Source organism: Haliotis asinina, chromosome 2, assembly GCF_037392515.1.
Source record: "Haliotis asinina isolate JCU_RB_2024 chromosome 2, JCU_Hal_asi_v2, whole genome shotgun sequence".
NCBI lineage: Eukaryota > Metazoa > Mollusca > Gastropoda > Lepetellida > Haliotidae > Haliotis > Haliotis asinina.
In genome coordinates this window covers 79,514,229-79,536,921 of record NC_090281.1, presented here as the reverse complement: position 1 = coordinate 79,536,921, position 22,693 = coordinate 79,514,229, and the positions used below count along the sequence as shown (strand labels likewise).

General features: G+C 38.1%; 1 protein-coding gene across 11 annotated transcripts in view; it reads right to left on the bottom strand.

Annotated features, from left to right (window-relative positions):
• Positions 1-1,972: 1,972 nt before the first annotated feature.
• The window catches only part of LOC137274395 (probable phosphorylase b kinase regulatory subunit alpha), a 57,823-nt gene continuing 37,102 nt past the window's right edge, over positions 1,973-22,693 (bottom strand). For 9 of the 11 annotated variants that reach the window (XM_067807559.1, XM_067807556.1, XM_067807563.1 and 6 more), the window contains 12 exons: positions 19,888-20,110; positions 19,422-19,497; positions 17,908-17,985; positions 17,335-17,411; positions 17,077-17,155; positions 16,733-16,862; positions 16,039-16,137; positions 13,215-13,309; positions 9,362-9,526; positions 8,250-8,303; positions 7,038-7,244; positions 1,973-5,827 (listed from right to left, as the gene is read on the bottom strand). In XM_067807559.1, the coding sequence (XP_067663660.1) occupies positions 5,651-5,827; positions 7,038-7,244; positions 8,250-8,303; positions 9,362-9,526; positions 13,215-13,309; positions 16,039-16,137; positions 16,733-16,862; positions 17,077-17,155; positions 17,335-17,411; positions 17,908-17,985; positions 19,422-19,497; positions 19,888-20,110 (1,460 nt within the window). In that variant the 3' untranslated portion in view covers positions 1,973-5,650. Of the gene's footprint in view, positions 5,828-7,037; positions 7,245-8,249; positions 8,304-9,361; positions 9,527-10,578; positions 10,638-13,214; positions 13,310-14,347; positions 14,389-16,038; positions 16,138-16,732; positions 16,863-17,076; positions 17,156-17,334; positions 17,412-17,907; positions 17,986-19,421; positions 19,498-19,887; positions 20,111-22,693 lie in introns of all 11 variants that reach the window. The other 2 variants (XM_067807561.1, XM_067807557.1) reach the window with 2 other exon arrangements.

Here is a 22,693-nt window from a genome sequence, read left to right as displayed (position 1 = left end):
TCTTTCTTTTAACACACAGCACTAAAATATAGACCAAGAACAAAATTAAACTGCTACTTTAGGATTGGAAGAAGTGTTTACAAAAACCAGGTGTCTTTTCCAGAAAGTAGTGTTAGCACTACAGGGATCTTAGGCCTATCTGAGTTACTGTCAGTTAGTGTTAACATTGCTTTTTGGACCATCTTTGCCATCTCAAACTGGCATGGTCTACCAGCATTCTGGTAAATCTGTAAAACATTTCCAACTTTTCCAAAAATCACTCAAAACTGTCTTATTTCGACATCACATATCGAAAACTGGCTCCGATATGTTGAACGATGACCAATAACCAACATTCAAAAGAAGCATTTTCATGTGTTATTCTGTAGCCCATTAGTGAAAGGAATTCTGTGCTGAATTGTAGATAGAGATGGTGGCATCAGCTTTGGACAAAGCTTTTGTAGAAACTTGGTCTTGGATTATGTCATAACAGAATGGATTCTGTTGTGAAGGATGACCTATTGCAGCCTGTCATTGTCAGCTTGTGTTCTCATGTGTCAGCTGGTCTTCAGGATCAAGTGTTCCTGATGGAAATGTATATATGTATTTGTTATCTATATTTCTCATCTTTTATATGAATACACTGAACATCTGTGTGAAAAAAGTATTTGGGTTGTATTTGTAGTCGTTGACTGCTTGTCACATGAGCGAGTTGGTTTGTGAGGTGATTTGCCCTGAAGAGTGTGTTAGTTTCCAGCGATATGTATGATAACCAGGGATTTACAGGACACAAATTCCTGCGTCCTGTACGTAAAAACATTGACAATGAACGCAACGAAATAGATCATCGTGTCCACAGAAATGCTGGAGAGGTCCAAATACTTTTTTTCAAATATTGATCAAGTAACTATAAGTTATCACTGAGTGCTACTAACCGAGTTATGATATAATTTGCAACTTAGTTACTTATCATTAATGATCATGATACGCAATACAATAACAGTTACTGAATTGCAACAGTATTATAATATAATATTAATAATAATATGTAAGTGTCTGGGACCCCTGAAAATTAAGAGTATGAGTCCCAGGGACCCCCAAATACAGGACTCAGGGTAAATCCCTCGTGATAACACAGTACTTTTTCTCTATTTTGTCATGTTCCATTGAAAGTCTGCCGTGTATTCAAATGGTTAAAACATTTGTTTGTCATGACAAGGACCTGGGTCCCATTCCCCAAATGGATACAATGCGTGAAACCCATTTCTGGTGTCCACTGCTATGATGTTGCTTAAAGTGGTGTAAAACTAAACTCATGAAGTAATGATCAGTTCAGGGTTGGCCCATACACTTGACAGCCCGGGGCCTGTTTCACAAAGCTCTCTTAAGCAGAAGATCTCATAACATTTCTTGTGGCATTTGTGCTCCCTATGTTACAGTTTAGGAGATACGAATGATGCGAGAATAGTTATGAGATCTTCGGCTTCCAAGAGCTTTGTGAAATGGGTCCTGGACTACATTCCCAGTTGAAATTCTATCCTGCATATTTGATATTTCACACTACAGCGATATGCCAGCTATATGATGGTGGTCAGTAAGTAAATACGTCTGGACCAGTCAGTCCAGTCATTCTGACTACAAGGACAACCTAGTCTCTGAACATGACCACTCAGTCACTTACCACCAGTACAAATTGCCATGTAACTATTGTAGGTGTCATCCTTTGTGAAAAAGTGTGTAGGGGTAGCCTAATGGTTTAAGTATTCCCCCGGTGGATATTGCTGGAATATTGCTAAAAGTGGTGTACAATTAAACCCACTCTCACACTCCCTTTTGGAAAACAATTCAGAATTTATAATTTTCAAATAATTCTAAAAGTCATGTTATATTAGAATAATCCACGTAAGAAGATCTACAACATCAATAAAATCAGAAACATAGTTTTTCTCTCTGTTATTCCACCCCGTATCACACACGACAGACACACTACCAGTTTCTTCAGATTTTTATTGGGTCAATACAATGATTTATCACAGCCACAAGCATAAGAAATAAAAGAATAATAACAAAACGGTCAAGAAATCTGGGTCACTGCATGGTCTGGAAGCTGAACATAATACTGCCAGGGATGTTCAACCTCATGTACACAGCCATTTAAAACATAAAATTGCCCCCCCCCAAATTTGAGAACTCACAAATTCACATGTTGCACACAAATTGCTTACAGAAGTATTTGATTCAGTGATTTGAGTTAATTATTCAACTAGTGAATATTTTTGGTTTTGTCTGAAGGTTCAATAAACCTCTTCAACTCAACATGATATGATATGCTGGATGAGTCGGGGGGATTAGCGATCACACTTTTGTTGATTGCACAAATGTGAGAAGATAAAGCAAAACAGTTTACCTAACAGTCCACTGATCAGGACTACACCTTAATTACTGGTATTATTCAGTAATGTCTTCAGGTGCATCTTGATGTTAGATAAGATCAAATATACAAAAGAAAATTTACACTTCAGGAATCCTCCCTCACACCTTGGTTTCTAATTACTCTAAACAATTAAATCTATACCTATATCAATATCTCAATACACACAAGATTTAATATAAATCTGAACCTGAGTCTGGGAAAGGATAGAACAAAACAAGGCAAGTTTATTCAAAGAGTCGTTACAACGTTCCCATAAAAACTGGGCATAACTCAAACATGCTCTGCCACTGGAACAAACTCATTTCTAAACCTGTAATGCTTCTCATGAAGATAATGTGCTGATGTCAACATGACATACCATGATTACTAACATAGGTACATTTTGAATATTTCAAAACTTGATTCATAAAGTGTGATGTCTACTTATAAAATCTCCCTTTGTAAGAACATGTACAGAACCGCATACTTTTCAATTCAAATTTTGAAACAAGAGTCCCACACCAAGGGTCTCCATGGAAACATTGTTGGCCTTTTTGTTAACACCGAGACACTAAAAAATATGTATATGTTTACACAATGAACCAACATTTCATCATGATAATCAAGGTTAAATTTTCTAAACTGTTTTCAATGAAACTCCTGACATGGTAGTCTCAAAAAGACATGATCTTTACATATTGCTTTACAATACAGAAATAACAAATAACCACAGATTTTCTTAATGATACAAACTGGCAGGTAATATAGAATACTCCCTTGTTTGATCATACACTTGACTTTGCATTACTTTGAGGACTACTAGTATTTACTGAGGCGTAAAGATTCAGGGTAGCAATGTCCAGTCGTCAACACAGCTCTCAGAAATGATCCAGCAAAATGCCAGCAGACTGTAAATAATCAAATCTGGACCAGATACTGACACTATGAGCATCGATCTAAGATTTGATGAGATGTCAGCCAAGTCCGCACACCAGGTCACCTGATCTTTGTAAGCACCTCTTACGACAAGTATTGGAGCATAGAAACTTTTGTAATTTGAAGAGTTAAATCCCATCTTGAAATGTACACATTCTTTTACCCACAAGTAAACATACTGCTATTGGTAAAGCACATGCTTAGATAACATACGGAATGTCTTAGCTTGAACCATCCATGGGGAAGTCAACTTTGGTTATCAAAAGATAATTCAGATGGCAATATCTACTGGCTAACAAGAATGAGTTGGATCGGTGCAGAGAAGCATAACCAGAAGTAGGTGGTGTATGTCAATACAGATGTAGGGTAGTGCAGTCCATGACAATGAAACTGATTCCGTGTGTAGCTGCACATACCTTGCTCATAAGACTCTCACGTGATCACGCTTGAACGCAGACAACCTAGGGCCCCCTTGCTCATAATTTCAAGAGTAGCACTCATGCATGCTAATATGGGTCAGTTGTCAGGGTGGTCCTGACTTATCCTTGTTTGCCAGTAGAGATGTTGTGAAAAGCGTAACTCATCTCTTTGTTCCATACAGCAATACTCAAGTCACTGTACAATACACATCATGATGCTTCATCTGTACTCTATTGCATGACAAGAGGATGAGGCCATCTACTAGGGTCCTGTTCCACACATTAATCTTAGCAATAAGGGCACTGGAACTACCATACTTTAACACTGACTTATGACAGCATCAGAACTTAAAAGCTGTGATTTATTAAAAACTGATACTGAATTAAAATATGAAAATTAAAATAAGAATATGGGTAATAAAGCTTGCACAACTAGTTGAAAATTCACACTGATTTGATTGGTAATAATGATGATAACAGTCAAAATCATGCTCAAAGCACACTGTCTGTACTGTGAGCACATGAAGAGAATGATTTTGGTGGAAGTTTTGAAGGTGCATGACGATGAACCAAGGACAGGCACCTGTGAGAGTACAGCACACAGAAAAACAATATTGAACAGTCCTTAATGTACAAATTAAAAAACAATTCAACACATTTTGATAAAGACAGAGGCACCTCACCAGGCAAGTTTCACATACCATATCTAGTCTCAACCTAACAGTAGTACCATTTGTTAAAGAGGCACAGAGATGACCGGGGCACTGTTCCATAGCCACGTTAAAACCCCATGCTTTAACACAGGCGTTCATAGCACTAAGATTGTTGATCTAGTATTTCTTTATGCTTGTGTTCAAAGGTTTTTACTTCAAGCCCAAATTCTCTACATCCCCTGGAACAGTAAGAATTCACAGTGGAAATAAACATGCTTGATTGACTTCATATTCAATTGATTTCCATTCATCATTTCAATGTTAATATAGTTATAACTCTTGATATGGTTTTGTGGAGACGGATGTGACATGTCTTTCATGATGACCAACAAAGACTAAGATATACTGCTTAGTTTTACAATACTGCACAGAATGCAGTGACATCATACTAGGCTACAATAACACTTAAGTTTAAAAAACAAAACCCCATTAACCTTCCCAATTTGTTGTTTTGAACAAAACCACTACTTCACCTGCAAAGGTACAAGGATGGTATCCTGAACGCTCAGTGTTGTGGAAAGAGAAAGTACAGAATTATGCATAATAGCGAAATGTTAGTCAATACAATAATAAAGAGTCACAATTCACTGATTCCTTTACCTCTATGTGTTGTTTGATGCCAATAAAGTGGTAAAACAGTTTGCACTAGAAGTCATGAGGTATGCCTTGACAAAGATCCTGGCTTCCTACAGCATAATGGTCACACACTAAGTTCACCATTTGTCAGTCAGGGTTTGTTCGTTCACAGAATGGAATATTCCATCACTATCTCTCCTGCTCTGGCTAATGGTATATTCCAGCATTTCCTCAACATATCTCTATCCTGTTCCCACAAAATGAAACATTCCATCACAGGATCAAGACTTACTGCCTACTTTGTTTGATTAGTGGTGTGTTGTAGGTGTTTCCATACACACTTCGATCTCATTATTACAACAATGATCAGTCCACACCGGTGTGTCAACAGCCACCATTCCCCCTGTCTTATGAATAGCACAGTTCAGATTTTCACATTATACCCAGCAAACCCATTTCAACAAAATGGATCATTTCATCTCGGGGGGTCAAACCTACTTGTTACCCTTGTCTGACAAATGACATATTCCAGATGTTTCTCTTGTACCCTACTGACCTAGAAGTCCCACAAAAATGGATAATTCCATTTCTGGAGAGTCAGTAATGCCTCCTTTTTAGCTGATTGCACATTCCAGGTCTTCGTTGCTCTTGACTGGCAGATTCATGGTTTTGGCAAGAGCACGGCACAAGTAGGCCATGGAACCAAAACGCCCACTCGGGGCGCTGTCATACAGGTGCTGGCATATGTTGGCTGCTCCCATACTGGACTGCACCATCCCAGGAGGCATTTTCTGTGAATACAACAACAAAAAATTAAAGGTTGTCATGTCAACATAAACTCAGCAAGTGTTTGCCACCAACACAGCAATGTCCTCACCCAAAAGAAGGATGAAATCCAACATTTTTACTAGTTTTTATCTTTTGGGCACATAGAAGATCATAACTGTTTGTGTGACAAAGTTTTTAGTCATGGCCACTTCTCACAATCTTCTCCCAAACCTGATGATATTTCAGGAATATAGTATATTAGAATGTATAGACAGATGCACATATCCACTGTCAGTATCAGTGTATATTAGGGCTAGAAAAGGTCTGACTTTTCTATACCGGGTACCCCACTCCTTATAGCTCTACCCTACCCTGAAACTTTCTATATGCATTCCAGACATGAAATTTGTAAGAAATGACAACATATATTTCAGCTTGGAGGTGAATATATTCTGAGATATCACATATATCTGAGTTTGAAAAGTGGCCATGGTGGCCTTGAAGATACGGTCAATGTCGTCCTAATTGACAGGTGTCTGCGGAATCCCCCTACGTAGACTGTCACCAAATTCAAGGACATTGGCGACAACAGTGCATGAGATATTCCGTTAACACGAGTTTCAAAAGTGGTCAAAGTGTCGGGTGACAGAGAAAATAAGGTCAAAGTTATCCAAATCGACTGGTGTCTGCATAATCCCCTAAAACAGGCTGTCACATATTGGGTACAACACTTTATGATATTGCATTAACGAGAATCAGAATGTACATACGTACATACACATGTTCCAACCTACAGACACTGCTGAATACATGAATAACCTGTTCTGCTTTGCAGCAGGGGACAATAAATGATAAAGGTAGAGTGAAGATCAAAATATGGAAGAATTTTGTGGCAAGAAATTACATCATCGACTATGGGTGAAAAGTCTCTTGTCTTCCATGCATGACTTCCTGATGTCTGATAAAAGGTTGCATAGAAGCCTTTCACTTTCAAATCTAATGAGTCAAATCTTTTCAAATCCTCAATAAGTAATGAGGAATACATTTTCTACAACTTTATTTACCTTGATGATAGACTAGCACCACTTGAGCCATCACCAATCAAAGGAATACAGTAGTCTCAAGTGAGCCTTGATTAAGAATTTGTTGACATGCCCCATAAGCTTGTTTACCTGGATGCTACATTTAATTCATCTGAGACAACCCCTGATCTAACGAGACTGGAAGTCCTACCTGATCTTTGATGAAGAGTTTGTTGGCATCATCCACAAGTTTGTCCACCTGAATGATGTGTTTCATGTTGATGTGCTGTCCATCATTCTCCACCAGCAGGATGAGGACCATGAGTGCCTCCACCATCAGCTGACGATACTCGGGCTGCGGGATCAGGTTCAACACCTTCTCCACCTGCAGGGCAAACTTGAACTCCCGTGGGGTCATCTGGAGAGGAAACACTGAGTAACTGAACTGTGCTTTAACCTGCATTTACCTTTATTTCAGCAAATGTCACAACACAGGCAGAGCTTTGGATTTACATGTAATGTGGGGAACTGAACCTGGGTGTTCAACATGAGGAACAACAGCTATTCTCAGTGCACATTGTGAAGGAAAATTATTTACGCAGCCGGAAGAATATTTATCAGTATATCACTGTAGTCTGTAAGTAATGAAGTGAAGCTTATACCAGGGCCTCCTTTCACAAAGTACTAAGGTGATTGGAAGTCTCTAAGGTAACCTTAGTGCAATGTTAAAGAATAGGAATTAAGCTTAACCTTAGTAAAAGTTGCTTCATGGCAGGAGCCTCTCCCACTCATCATATGTATAGATTTTTCATCACCTCTTGGACCTTCTCTGACACAGGAATCATACAACAGTGATTAAAAGGTGCTTCTTATTACCCCACCTCGCACTTGGCACTAAGGTGATGAAGTGGGCATGCTGTGTTGATCCTCATTGGCAAATTGTTATCTCAGTGGGAAAGTACTATAAAACCAGCTTTAGTCTTGCGAACACGCACACAGAACAATAATCTGGAGTTCAAAGCTAAAACACAATTTTTACCTCATCTGACGAGGGATCTCAAAGTGATAGTAGGACTAAGGTGATCCTAACTCCCATACTTTAATATGGACTTGCACCAGTTGTAGTGATATGATTGTGTGGAATGGAGCCCACAACATTATTTGCAGAAACAAAACAAGTAACTCAAGAATTAGTGAGTTTATACTACAGTCAACAATGTTCCAAAATCACAGCAGCAACTCTTAATCATGTCAGGCAACACAAACCAGTGATTGAGAGCATGAGCAACCCTTTCAACACCAGCAGGACACTGTGATACACAATGACCTAGTTCATTCATCCACTACTCCTCCTGAGGAAAACCATGCATTACTGGGACTCTCATCTTCCCTGGGATCTCCATAGGAGATGGTGCCAGCTCACCTCTTGTGTCAGGCTGCCAGGCAGCACGTGTCCAAGAATAGACAGTCCCTCACACTGGAAAGAACAAATCACACAAAAAAAATCAAACTTGTATATATTCACTGACTACAAATGGAATGAAAGAAATCAGAAAATGTTAGTAACAGGGCATTAAGACATTTGTGGTGAAACAAACAGACAATAACATCAATATTCCAATATTAAGAAACATGATCATGCTGTCTAGGATTTGAACCCCTGCTTATTTTCCTCACATACCAAACACTGCACAGTAAAGTCCCTAACAAATGGAGTAAGAAGACAAAGTCATCAATATCCCCCTCCATGGCAAAATACTCTCCAGGAATGTCAAATGGTGGTGATGATGTTAAATATTTTGGCAAAGTGGAAGGAGAATATTGAAAATATTTTATTCAGAATTCTAAAACTACCAAAAAGCACCAGTACTGACCAATCTATATGCCAAGTTTGGTGAAGAAATATTTAAAGGTTTCACAGTTCTGTTCTATGAAAGAACACAAAAACCATATTCAGACAAAGTCAAACTTTTTGCCATGGAAACACAGAACTATATTTTATTGAGAATTCCAAAGCTACCAAGAGGCACCAGTACACCACCAGATCAGGCTTAAAGTTCTCCTCAGGAGAAGAGCACATCCTCCAAATTCAGTCAAAGTCACACTTGTTGCCAGAAAAGAGCACACCCATGAAATTCAGTCAAAGTCAAACTTGTTGCCAAGGAAACACAAAAGATACATTATTCAGAATTCCAAAAGTACCAAAAGGCACTGGTACACCACCTAATCTATCTATGTGCCGAGTCTGGTCAAGAAATGGTGAACGGTTCTGAAGTTCTGCTCCGGAAAAGACACATGTCCACGGACACACGGGTACATTGCATTTTAATACCCCCGGCAAAACTCACTGCATTGTGACAGTGAGAATTCTGTGGCAGCTGCATTACTGTAACAATGAGGATTCTGTAGCAACTGGAATACTGTAACAATGAGGATTCTGTACCCACTCATGACTGAAGAGAATTTCCCACTACACATGGCAGTAGCTTCTAAAAATTATCTACTTCCCAAAAAATCTGTTTTCTGCGGACATACCCTCTCTAGCACTGTCCAGAGCCTAGGATAGAACCCTAAGGGAACGCGGTTAAGTGACCCATCAAGTCGTCTCCGCCTGATCCACTGTCCCTGTCGGTCTGATGAACTGTCATCATCATCAGTCTCTGACGTAGTTATCAAGGGGAGATCACTCTGGCTGACAACCTATCATTACAAAAAAGGGTTCCAGGATGACACAGATCAACTGACTGCCAACAACATAATCATATTGAAACATTACTATACATACATATATATAACTTTGCTTAATTGTTCTATGTTCACAGTTAATGATGTTTTTTTCATATTAGGTTTTGGTTGCATGAAACTGGCAATGGCAAAGCCCAATGTGATAACAGCTATAACTATTAAAGAATCAGCATGTAATAAATGAAAGATTAAGTTTTTAATGCTTTAGAAGACATATGACTACAATAACAATTATTCAATACATATTCGAAAATCTAATTTGGAAAATCAAAGAAGCACAAATATCTTTTCTGTGTTTACAGATGGAATTTAACTCTTGCGATTAACAACTGAACAAATTAATCAGACACTGTGTAAAATAGTGTTTGACAATATATACCGAAACCATACATAAGCATATCTACAAGACTGGAGAGGGGCTGGTTATGAGTCGTATTAGTTACCCCTAACCCACAGCATGAAGTGAAGACAACAAATTGTGCTCATAAGGGCCCCTGGGACAGATGAGCAATACTTTCGGTAGTTTGATCTAAATATTATTCAGTTTATACCAGAATAAATGCTTCTCATTCACAAAGTTTATCAAATCCTGGTATAGCCAAGAAATGCAAATCTGCACTACCAAAGGTAGTGCTTAAGACTGGGCCCATGTCTCCTTGTCAAGGTACAGGTGCAAAATATTTTTTAATCTGTTCTCCAAATATTTAGATATTTAAGCCAGATACCAATACCTGTTAAAGAGCACATGTTTTTCAGAATAATTAATGCTTTCTCATGTTTCAATCACATCAGTGTCTGTGCCAAAATGTTTGAGTCTGTTTACCCAAACTTTGAGTTGCCATAACATATCAGCTAAACTTTCACGATCAAACAGAAAGTTACTTGACTTGGGATTCTTTTTTTGCAGTGATATCAGACATTTGTTTCGACTCATAATATATTCTAAAAATACAAGAAATACCTGGAGGTGATGCAAATGAACATCATTTGTCAATTACGGAACTCACCGATGACTTTTTCCTGCTCATCTGTACAATCTGTGCCCCAACATTCCATCTAGAGCTACCTGAGTGATAACACCCTGCCATCAGTACACATGTACCCACACACAGCCTGTGTTCTACATCATGAACAGTGCAAGTATTAGAGGCATTCTGATCCCAAGACAACTGGAACCATCAAGCAATACTCCTGCAGCAACAAGAATCTCACAATGCACTCACCTCCATCTCTGTACATCACCAACTCAGGGGAGACTACCCCCAAACCAACCCGTAACTATTTCGATTCACATTGTTGCAAAATGTTGTTTGTTTTTTATCAGGATCAGTTGCCAGTTATACCAAGCAGACATTGTTCCACTAATTCAAGCATCTAAACAGTCCTAAAACCTGCATCCAGTTAAATAAACTAAACTTGACCACAACAGTTGAAGGACTAACAAACTGACATTTCAAGGTGTCAATGGGAAATATTTTTTGTTTTTAAATTTGTGATTGACAGAAAGTTACTTTGCCATATGTTTCACCATATTTTCAAGTTATTTCTGTTTGGTAGACATTCTGTATGTCCAAAAACAATCAAATTGGCCAAATCCACCTGCACGTCAAAGGCAGTCACTGAAAAATGTTATGTCTGCTTCAAATACTTCATCCCCTTCTACTCCAAAGACATATATTTGTTTGTTTGACACTGTATATGTAACAGCAGTAATCAAGTAAAGCTAACAAGCCTGAAATAAAACATCACAGACATCACTCTGATCGTTCAGATAAGAAACTAGTTGTCCAGACAGCCACTTGGCAATCACCTTATCCACACAGTGTTGGTGAAGCAGTCCATAGTGGTAATCCACACAATAATCACCACAAGTGACATTTCCTGTTGCTGCAGCAAGTACACTGTATCAATGATTCTTCATAATTTCCTCCATGCTCAAACGGCAGTGATTTGTGATGCCAAAACAGGGATCAGAAATACCAACATACAAACACATAACACTACACTAGAACTCTGTAACAGGAAGTGTTGGTCATATGACTGCAGATGAGAGAATGATGGGATGCCTCAAACACAACCATGCTGCATGCAACAAGATTACGGTGTGAAAAGGGTGTTTAGTACTGATGGAGATACAAAGTGATGATGAATACAGAGGGCATCTAGTCCCCAGCTGTAAAAGCACAGCGTGGTCATAAGCAGTGAAAAGCATGAGTAAGCAATGAAACATAGACAGGGAAGTATGAACAGTCTGGTGCTGACACATGCTGACACATGCTGACACGGCCTGGGTAGCATCTGCGAACAGTTTGTAATTAAACGTTAAGAGTAATGCAATAAGTATTAGGATGCAACAGTGATTAGTAGCCTATTGAATATATCATTTGGCTGTATCATGACTGATTTGGTATATCACGATTCAGTATATCACTAGACTGGTGCATGATTCAGTGTAAGACTAGACTGAAGCATTTTTCAATGCATTGCTAGACCTTTCTTTGTTGCAGTTGACAATATATTGCTGGACTAAAGCATTAATCAATATATCAGTTGACTAGAATTATTTAACATATCACTAGACTGAAGAAATCTTGTTTATATCACTAGACTTTAGAATTATTCAATATATCACCAGACTGTAATTTGTTGCAGGATACATCACAAGACTGAAGCATTACTGTTTTATCAGTAAACTGTTTCATGATTCAGTATATCACTACACTGGTGCATGAATCAGTATATCATTAGACTGGTGTAGTATTCAGTATATCGCTATGCTGTTGTATTATTCAACATATCACCAGGCTGTTGTATGATTCAGTATATTGCTATACTGTTGTATTACTCAATATACCCCTAAACAGCAGAATATATATTACTAAACTTGAGTCTGTTACACGATAGTACATATCTTGAAACATCTTGGAGACAATCTAATGTTTTTATTCAGACAGTCTTGACTACAGCACACAAGTATGTGCATATGATATACACTCGATATACCAGCTGATGATGGGATAAGTTGGGATAATGAACTTGGTCCAAGCTGTGAATATACTGATATATTGCAAACTGTAACCTACATGTGATCACGCAGCACACAGATACATGTGTATATACTTTATAGACATGTAGATGTTCATGATATATACAGAAAGCTGAGACACTGAATGGTTCAAGTTGTGAGTATATCGATATATTGCACATTGTAGCCTACATGTGAAAACAGCGTGAGTATGTACAGTTGATCTCAAGGATGATATCACAAGTTTGGCCATTAATTTTATTTAAATCTTGTTCAAGCTGTGAGTATATCGATATATTACTTACTTCAACCTATACATGAGAACAGCACAAGTATGTACACTTGATATACTGGCTGACTTTATAAGTTTGGACATTAATTTGATTTAAACCATCAGTATATCAATATACTTTTACTTGTAAGGATGCAACACATGTATGTGCATTTGATACACAAGCTGATAATGTGAAAAGCTAAGACACCGACTTAGTTCAAGCTGTGAGTATATCGATATATTGCTTACTTCAACTTATATGTGAGAACAGCACAAGTGTGTACTGATACAAGCTGATGATGAGAAGGGGGCAAAAGAGCGGGTTTTAAGATGCATACTGTAACCTTTTTCTGACTGAGACGAGCAAATGACTTTGTTTCCTCTCGTGTTTGTTTAGATTTGACGGTGAGTCGTTTCTCATCTTCAAGGTCGTGGTGGACTGAGAGAAAATACAACGATAGTGCACAACACCAGGTAAGACAATGGAAGTAAGACGCCAGGTAGCACAATGATGCTCCAACTAACCACTGACAGGCACACACAAGATACGTGAATTAATGTTGGTTTATTTATAATGTGATGAGGAAAATATTATTTGGGAAACATTTCAAAAAGAACATTTAAAGAAATGCTCAGTGCCATGATCATACACATGAATCTATTTTCTACAAGAAAAGAAAAAGTGTTTGTGATAGTGTCATGATACAAGTGAAAAACAGATGTGGAAACGACCAGTGATCTATACCAGATATTATTCAGCACACAGCACAAATGCAAAAGAAATGGTGAATCTATATTCAAAGTTAACTAAGGTCAAGGAATAGTCAATGGACTTAGAAAAGACACAGCGTTTTCATTTCATTTTTTAGGATAACTTGACATTAGTCTTTTGGCATTCAAACCAAAAGTTTCACGTAATGACAAGTGAAACTCTGGAAGTATTTTCATTTCTTTACGCCAAATTTGAAACAAAGCCTCTTTTGTTTGAAACATCACACTAATATCCCAAATCATCAATTTTGTTGACATGAGTGTCCATGCCATCAAAAGGTCAATCTTTAAAGTGAAAATGGAAGTCAGTCAAATTTTCCATTCACATTTTCTATTTAGTAATACAAACAGTAAATCAAGTAGCACCTCTCCCACTCCCGCCTACAATTTTCTTGTGAGAAGAGTTAATGTAGCGAAAATATTTTTGTGCAATGCCACAGCCACAGCCACAGGCAGTCATATTTAGCAGCACTGTCATCACAATCTTGCTTACTTTCAGAGTGTTTCTTATTATCAAACACACTTCTCATTTCACCTAAATTAGTTTACCAGATGACATTTTGAAGCTGATTTAGGAAGCCTGGTTCGAGATGAGGCTTATGAACAGTCAGTACCTATATATTTACTCTGAAATGCTATCCAAGATTGTTATGACTTCCCCTGAAGTGATTTTTGACAGCAAAGAAAAAAATGTTAAAAAACCTACGTGTTTGCTATATCTAAGTTCAAAGAGAATCTTGCCAGTTGCTGAAACAAGAATTTTATGTTTTGGTTGTTGTTTAATACCACACTCAGCATTATTCCAGCTATTTCATGGTACACTGTAAATCAAATCTGGATCGCATGGTCCAGTGATTAACATCACAATCATCGATCTACACATTTGGAATACAATGACATGAATAAAGTCAGCAAGTCAGACAACCAACCCCATTTTTCACCTCATACGATGAAATATAGTCAGTTAAAAACCAACTTTAAGATAGGATGAAACAAGCTTTGGTTTGTAAAGAAAAACTGAAAAACAGATCTTCATGGGAAAAAGTAAGAACTAATGCTTTCAAATAAAATTAATTTTTCATGCCATAATTAAAGTAAAGTTAAGGATTGAACATAAATACATCACAACACACTTAGTGAGTTAGGACAAGCTATTGATGAAGGAGACAACATAGAGATGTCATCAACATGTGAGACACAATACACACTATAATGTTGATCTGCGAGACACAATATAGATCATAATGTTGATCTGCGAAACAATATATATCATAATGTTTTCTGCAGGACATAATATATACTATAATGCTGATCTGCAGAACACAATAGACTATAACTGTGATCTGCAGTACACAATATAGATCATAATGATGATCTGCAGAACACAATATAGATCATAATGTTGATCTGCAGAACACAATGTATACAATAATGCTGATCTGCAGAACACAATATGCTATAATGTTGATTTGCAAAACACAATATTGATTATAATGCTGATCTGCAGGACACAATATAGATCAAAATGTTGATCTGCAGGGCACAATATTGACTGTAATGCTGATCTGCAGAACACAATATCTGTTATAATGTTAATCTGCAGAATTCATCCAGTAATTAAACTACCTAGAAAGGACAACGTATGATGGAGTCTTTTATTGCCCACAAGATGTGAAAAATTCAACAAATGAGAAAAACTTGCATAAGTGTTAACATATACTGAACACAATAAGAAAGGGATCATCAATATTATCAGATTCACAGTTTAGGCACACAACAGACAAAACAGTTTTACAAATATATGCCGAATATATTCATGATCGATTATGCGTCTTGTATAAAGATTTTCTTCATTTCATCACCCAGAAGACTTTCAAAAAGACCATGTATAAGTAAGATTAATGTGCAAGTGTTTACCTTTCAAATGTCTTTTCTTGTGTAATCAACTTATATTTCTGAGTTGCTGTTCCAGAGTGTGACAATTTATAAGAGAAAATGTCAGGACTAACATACGGTAAAAGGGTTATTTGAAATTTGTCCGACTGGAAACATTTACATTTTCAGTTTGCTAAAAATAACCCACTATCATACATTGTCCTTTAACATTTACATAGCAAATACATGGGTATGACAATCTGTTCATGTATCACAGTTACCATGACTACAGCAAAGAAAACAAATAATCATACACTGAAAACATGAACAAATTAAAGCAGGTTCTACGTAAAATGCCAAATACAGTTATATCATACAAATTGAATCCAATCAAAAAAACATTTATGTTGAAATGTAGTGTTATCAATATTTTACTGATATCAATTTTGCAGCTGTTTTTCAAAGGAATGAAGGCAACATGTAAAGCTAGTCACACCTAAATCATGTTAACGAGTTACCTACCTTTGCTGATGACGAACTCCTTGCCACTGAGAATGTGATGCAGCAGAGTTTTCATCTCAAAGGGACTAAGATTCAACAGATAGTCTGACGCTTCTTCCCCTGCAACAGCATATTTTATAGCACCCTCCAAATAACAGTCTACACCTGTAATCAAACACTCTGTGGCTGGAACTCTGGCAGACTGATACGTGCTTCCTGGGTGCATCTCCAGGTGAAGTGATAATGACAGTGAGTTTTGTCTAACAGAGCTTCCAACTGTATTTTATTTCGGTATGTAAGTCAGATACAGGAGGAAAGTTTTGAGTTATGTATGTGTTCTATTTTGGTGAAATGCAAGGGCAAGTTTTCACCTGTACACATTAAGGTGACTCACATGTTCATTGTAATGGGATTCTCCTGTTCACTGTAATTTGACTCACCTGTGTACTGTAATGTGACCCACCTGTACACTGTGAAGGAGTCACTTGTACACTGTAATGTGACTCGCCCACACACTGTAATGGAACTCACCTATACACTGTAACAGGAGTCATCTGTACCCTTGAACATGACTCACCTGTTCACTGTAATCGAACTCACATGTACTTTGTAATGGGACTCACCTGTACCCTCTAACATGACTAACCTGTACACAGTAATAGGACCTATCTGTACACTGTAATGAGACTTATCTGTACACTGTAATTGGACTCACCTGTACACTGAAGTGTCCGAGACAGCTCCATGGCCATCACCTGTATAATGAGGCCAACGCGAAGACGCAGCATCTCGTGGAGCAGTTTTGGTTCTGTCCTGATAAACATGGCCAGATAGATTAGCAGCTCCTGTAAAACAGACATTGGGTAAATGGTCATTTTCAAAACATGTTAATTTTCAAACCAATCTCCACAAAACAAACATGTCAGCTTCCACACTTACATAATATGTGTGAATCTTATCTGTGGTTCCTGTCAAGATATTGCTGGAATTTAACTGAATGTGACGTAAATCCATATGCTCATTCACTCACTGAGCTTGTCCATACTGCAGGTGTCTCACCTGTGTAAGTGAAGCAGTGCTGGTGTCCTCTCCACAAGCATCAAATATGATGGATGCTAGCTCTTCTGGGGGAAGTGGACTGAAACAGACATTAAAATCATGAAATGTTGACAAACATAGTGATGTGGCACAACTGTTTCTAGTCGGACCTACCTGATTATATGACACCTGCTTCTAGTCAGACCTACCTGGTGATGTGACACCTGTTTCTAATCAGACTTGCCTGATGATATGACACCTGCTTCTAGTCAGACCTACCTGGTAATGATCTTCTCCCTGTCAGGGGGCATCCCAACAGATAGCTGCTTCTGTCTCACTAGCAGGTCTGTGGCAGCCTAGAGGAAGGGGTAATATTTAAGAGAGTGTCACCTGCGACAATCACACATACATTTGAGCCAAAAGATATTTATCCATCATAATCTATACCTCTTTGATTTGTGTATCAGTAAACCTGCACAGAAGCCAGAATCAGTTAAAACCAGTTAGAATTCATGTTACTCTTACAGATGACGGATTTTATGATATTTACCCACCTACATCATAGGGTGTTTACACCCACAGATATCTGTCAACAGTAAACATTGCTGGAATCTTTATCGAGAGTTATGTCAAATCTCATTCTACATAGAAGTGCTTAATTATTCCTGGGTTGATGTGGGTAATGGGGTAGCCTAGTTTTAAAGTGTTCGCTCATCATGACAAAGACCCAGGTTGTGGTGTCCCCCTCTTTGATATTGCTGGAATATGGCAATAAGCAACATAAAACTAAACTCATTCACTCACTCCTGTCTTCACTAAACAAAGACTTGACCACCCTGTGTTCAACCTTACCAGGGCCAGGTCCTCCACTCTCTTCCTCAACATCCCTGCTGTGTGTCGGACCAGCCACCACTGCTTCCAGTGACCTGCCTAACAACACAAACATCAAGTCAGCAAATTTCCACCAAGGTCACATCATGTCAAGCAAGCCAAATTGACTGCCAACCTGCAAGGACATTTCATAGAAAGTTCAGAAAGTATTTTGAAGAACAGAACATACTTTTTTTTTTTATTTACTTTGACACACACATCTTAACTACCTAGCCACTGTTTCCTACCACCATTGTTTACACAAACTGTACAAAGCACTTGATCATCAGCTTTCATCAGATGTCAAGCAAATTGGGGGCATCATCAGGTTAAAGAGGCACACTCATTTCTGACAACATGCAGGCGTTTTAATGATAATTCCATAAATTTTAACTGTAGGCTATGTTTATTCACATTTTTTCAAGTCACATAAAATGGTCAATATTACATATACATGGCTTGATGTCTTTGAATGGAAGGGATACACAGACAGAGGGACATTTCTTGATACTAACTTCTGAATATGAACACAATTTAGGGCAGCAGCAAATATACTGTGGCAAATATGATGTGTGGCACAAATATTGGGTGCAAATATGAATAAATTCATGAATACGTTATTTTAGTTAAGAGATTGATGCACAATATGAAATGCCCAGGCTGACAGGTTAATTTGTCACAGCAATAAACCAATAACCTCATGACACTCACTTGGTATGTAATAGTTATACTTTAGTTGATAGTACTATGTGTAGCCTTGGCAAACTAACATGACTGGCAAGGCCAGCACATTTACTGCATCTCTCACTTTGAAAAATGATATGTATATGGGTTCAAGGAAAACATGCCCTCTTAAAATAATAAAAAATATTCATAAATATTTGGTTCTGATGACCATGAATAACAAATTGAATTCATGAAGGGCTACGGTTCGATTCACTTAATATGCGAGTGAACTGTAACAACCTTAGAACACCTGCTGTTTCAGAGTTTACAGCCTTGATACAGGAGACAGACTATACTCTGTAACATCACATTCCTCTTGTAACAAGAGCAGGGGATAGCCGAGGAATAGCCTTATAGTTAAAGCACTCACTCCTCACACTGACGACCTGGGTTTCGATTTCTCACACAGGTACAATGTGTGAAACCCTAGTTTCATAGTTTTATAGTTGATGGAATATTGCAAATTAGAGGTGTAAAACCATACCCACTCACTGCTCTTGTTACAGTAGTTGACATCCATATATTTCCCCTTTAATTAACATTGAGATGAAGAGGAGGTCATGATATAAAAGGATAGTGGCAAGTTTTCTGTACTTCTCCATGGTAATTCATCTAGATTCTACTACAATAAGGGGATGGTGATGGAACAAATACTAGCAATTAGGGAGGTACAGAACATGGACCAACATTTCAAGTTCACAGCCAACTGATCACTGCCATGTCTGATCAATAGTTATGAGGAATCACAGTTATCAACAGGTGTGTCTTACCTTCTCATACAATTCTGTGAGTAGCTGCTTGACTGAGCATGTGTCCGCACCAATCTGGACATCATAGTCAGCACCTCTGTCAACAAACATTTGTACTTTGACAGACATGATCTAGTGATGCAGTACCAAGGATATCCTTTATGGGAAGATCATGCTCAATTACATCCAATATGCTGTCACAGTATTGGAACATGATGCCTCAGTATTGAAGTGTTATTGTAGCACTCGGCAACATTCCAGCTACATGGCAGCAGTCTGGAAGTAATTGAGTCTGGACCAGACAATCCAATGATGAACAGCATGAGAATGGAACTATGCAATTAGGACATGATGGCATATGTCAAACACATCAGCAATCACTTACAGACCCCTGCCATATATCTGGAATATTGCTAAATGCAGCATAAAACTCTCATAGTCACTCACATATGAAGACCTGCTGAGACACAGGGGACAGTTAACTCACTTATGTATATACAAGTAGTGTATGATATCCGCTTGCTCCTGCAGGTTTTCACTCTGGGACAGTGTCTCCACCAGCTCGTCGATGTTGATGTCCTCATGGGTGTCCATCAGACGTTTCCGGTGAGCTGTAGGGGAGGCATGTGGGCTGCTACTGGGGGTGAGATTGGAGGATCCATGTAGACTCTCTTTGGACTCCTTCAGGTGCATGTGTAGGTGACGGAACTCTGCAGAGGAAACAGTAGAGGGTGAGTGAGGGACTGTGTAGGGAGGCATTAGAAGGATGAGTAACAGATGTCAGAAATAAAAGACACTCTGCACAGAGGAAAGTAGGGTGAGTGAGTGACTTTGTGGAGAGATGTCAGAGAGATGGACTTGGTGGAGATACTCTCCTGGAGGTAAGGTTAGGGAGGGACTTTTGGAGAGATGTCAGAGTGATGGACTTGTTGGAGATACTCTCCTGGAGACTGTGGATTGTGATGATACTTTGTAGAAAGATGTGAGTGTGATAGACAAGAGGCTGTGGGGTGTGATAGACTTTGTGAAGAGACAGGTGAAGTGAAAGGCGAGGTAGAAAGACAAAGAGGCACATGAAGAGAAAACCTTATTGACTTCCAGTCACAATATAAGTCATCCTTCATGACAAGTAAACTGGCATATATATTGCATAACTAATACCAGAAAGTGTAATTTAAAAATAAATTCAATGAGATTTCAGTCGACAGGCATAAGCTAAAGCAATCGTGCTCAGCAAAGGAAACATGGCTATTAAAATCTATGCATTTTCTTCTACAAAATAAAATAAGAAGCAGAAACATTTAAAAACACAAATTTACAAATTCAACAACATTAAACGCAAGTACAGAAATATTAATAACTTAAATAATTACAAAAAGATTGCATCAAATGCATTAACAGATATAAATGTAACCAATTAATGAGTTAATTAGTAATGATTAACGTTTAAAATCAAATATTCAAACACAGAGGATAACTGTTAACTTCAGACTGGAAAATCATTAGTAACATAAAGGTTAGCCTTTGTACAGTGAAGACTGTATATTGCTTTATGAACAAGAATTGATTTAATTCAGACATGATGATAGCAATGTGCTACATATACATTTCAATCAAAATTTCACACAAAATTAAGCTGTCTTTCCAATACCTGACACCCCATAATGGTTTGAGGCAAATAAGCAGGGGAACTTGAAAAATGGTCTCTCAGAACAGTCCTACAGGACAGTCCTAAGGAACATTTCTACAGAATGGTTTCACAAATTGGTCCTATAGAACAGTGCTATAGAACTGGCACACAGAACAGATACAGAATAACCACACAGAATCGTTGCACAGAATCGTTGCACAGAATGATCACACACAATGTTCCCGAAGGTCCTAGGAAACAGTCCTCCTGAATGGTCATAGAGAGTGGGGTGTGTTTTGGTGGGACTTGGAGATAATGTGTCTGGAAACTGAAGATTCATGTTAGTGTTTCAAATTAATCATGAAAGATGGTTCATTCCACTACAAGTGGGAAATTTATTGAAGTAACATCAGAGCTAACACCTAGAATGGCATTATCCACTTACTTCCTATAAAACATGTATTCCTGTTACCAAGGTAACAAAAGAAATTGGTGTGGGGTCTTCTGAACACATGGAATGAATGAGTGAGTGAGTTTAGTTTTACGTCACATTCAGCAATATTTCAGCTGGTAGACCAGACCAGACCAGACAATCCAGTGATCAACAGTATAGATCCCTTACCGTGGTAAATGGGCAGGTGAAAGGAGTTGGCAGCAGTCATGTGCTACAATACTAATGAGTGTGGGGAATGGGTGTTGGGTTTGGGTGGTGTCAGGGATGAAAGGAAAGGATTGGGGCTAAACTGGCAGGATGTAGCTTAGTGTTCCTAAAAGAATTTTTTCTGGGTTACAACTTCTTGTTTTATTCTGGACCACAACTTTTCGGGGCTTGTTCTAGCCCCACCATCAGGTAGAACTGAACAGTAAGGCTTAACTATTTATTCTGTAACTGTCCCTTGAGACACTCATGTATGTGTTTGCCCAGATATTCAGATCAGGTATGCACATTCTCACTACCAAGGGTCCTGTCTAATAGTTCCTTTGGTGTGAAGGTGTTACCTCTGTGTATAGCATGCTGATCACAACACTCACTAGATGATTTATTGGCATTTTAGAAGATGCTATATGATGAACATAGAGATGTTTTTTTCCAGGTCACATCTTATTGTTTCATTTTGGACCATGTTTCGGAGCCCCGTCATCAGGTAGAACTGAACAGTAAGGCTTAACAGACAGAGTCACATTTTACCAACTGAATTATTGTCTGAACTGAGCATGTGACTTTTCATTTTATGACCTGCATCAAGATTAAACCAGTTTTAGCACAACTGTTGAGGAGTATATGATCATATGGTAAACAAGTGAATTTTTTTGTATATTCCTTTCAGTGATTTAGATTTATTCCCTCAAATATATGTGATGTCGCAACATGATCAAGTAGAGAAAGGTGACTACAATGAGGGAAAAGGTGAATCTATTCTACACATTTGGACCCAGGTCGTTACAAGTTAACTCAAGAAAACACTCCTGCAGCTTCCATAATCATGGTAAAACCATGGGAAAATTATATAATATTAAATAAATAAAAATACTAAAAAATATATACTTGATTTAAAAGGTACATATACACAATCTGAAAGGACTGAAATGACTGAACACCTAAGATAGAAGGAAACAACACAACAATTAAAATAATAGCCGTCCTGAGCATAAAACAGATTCA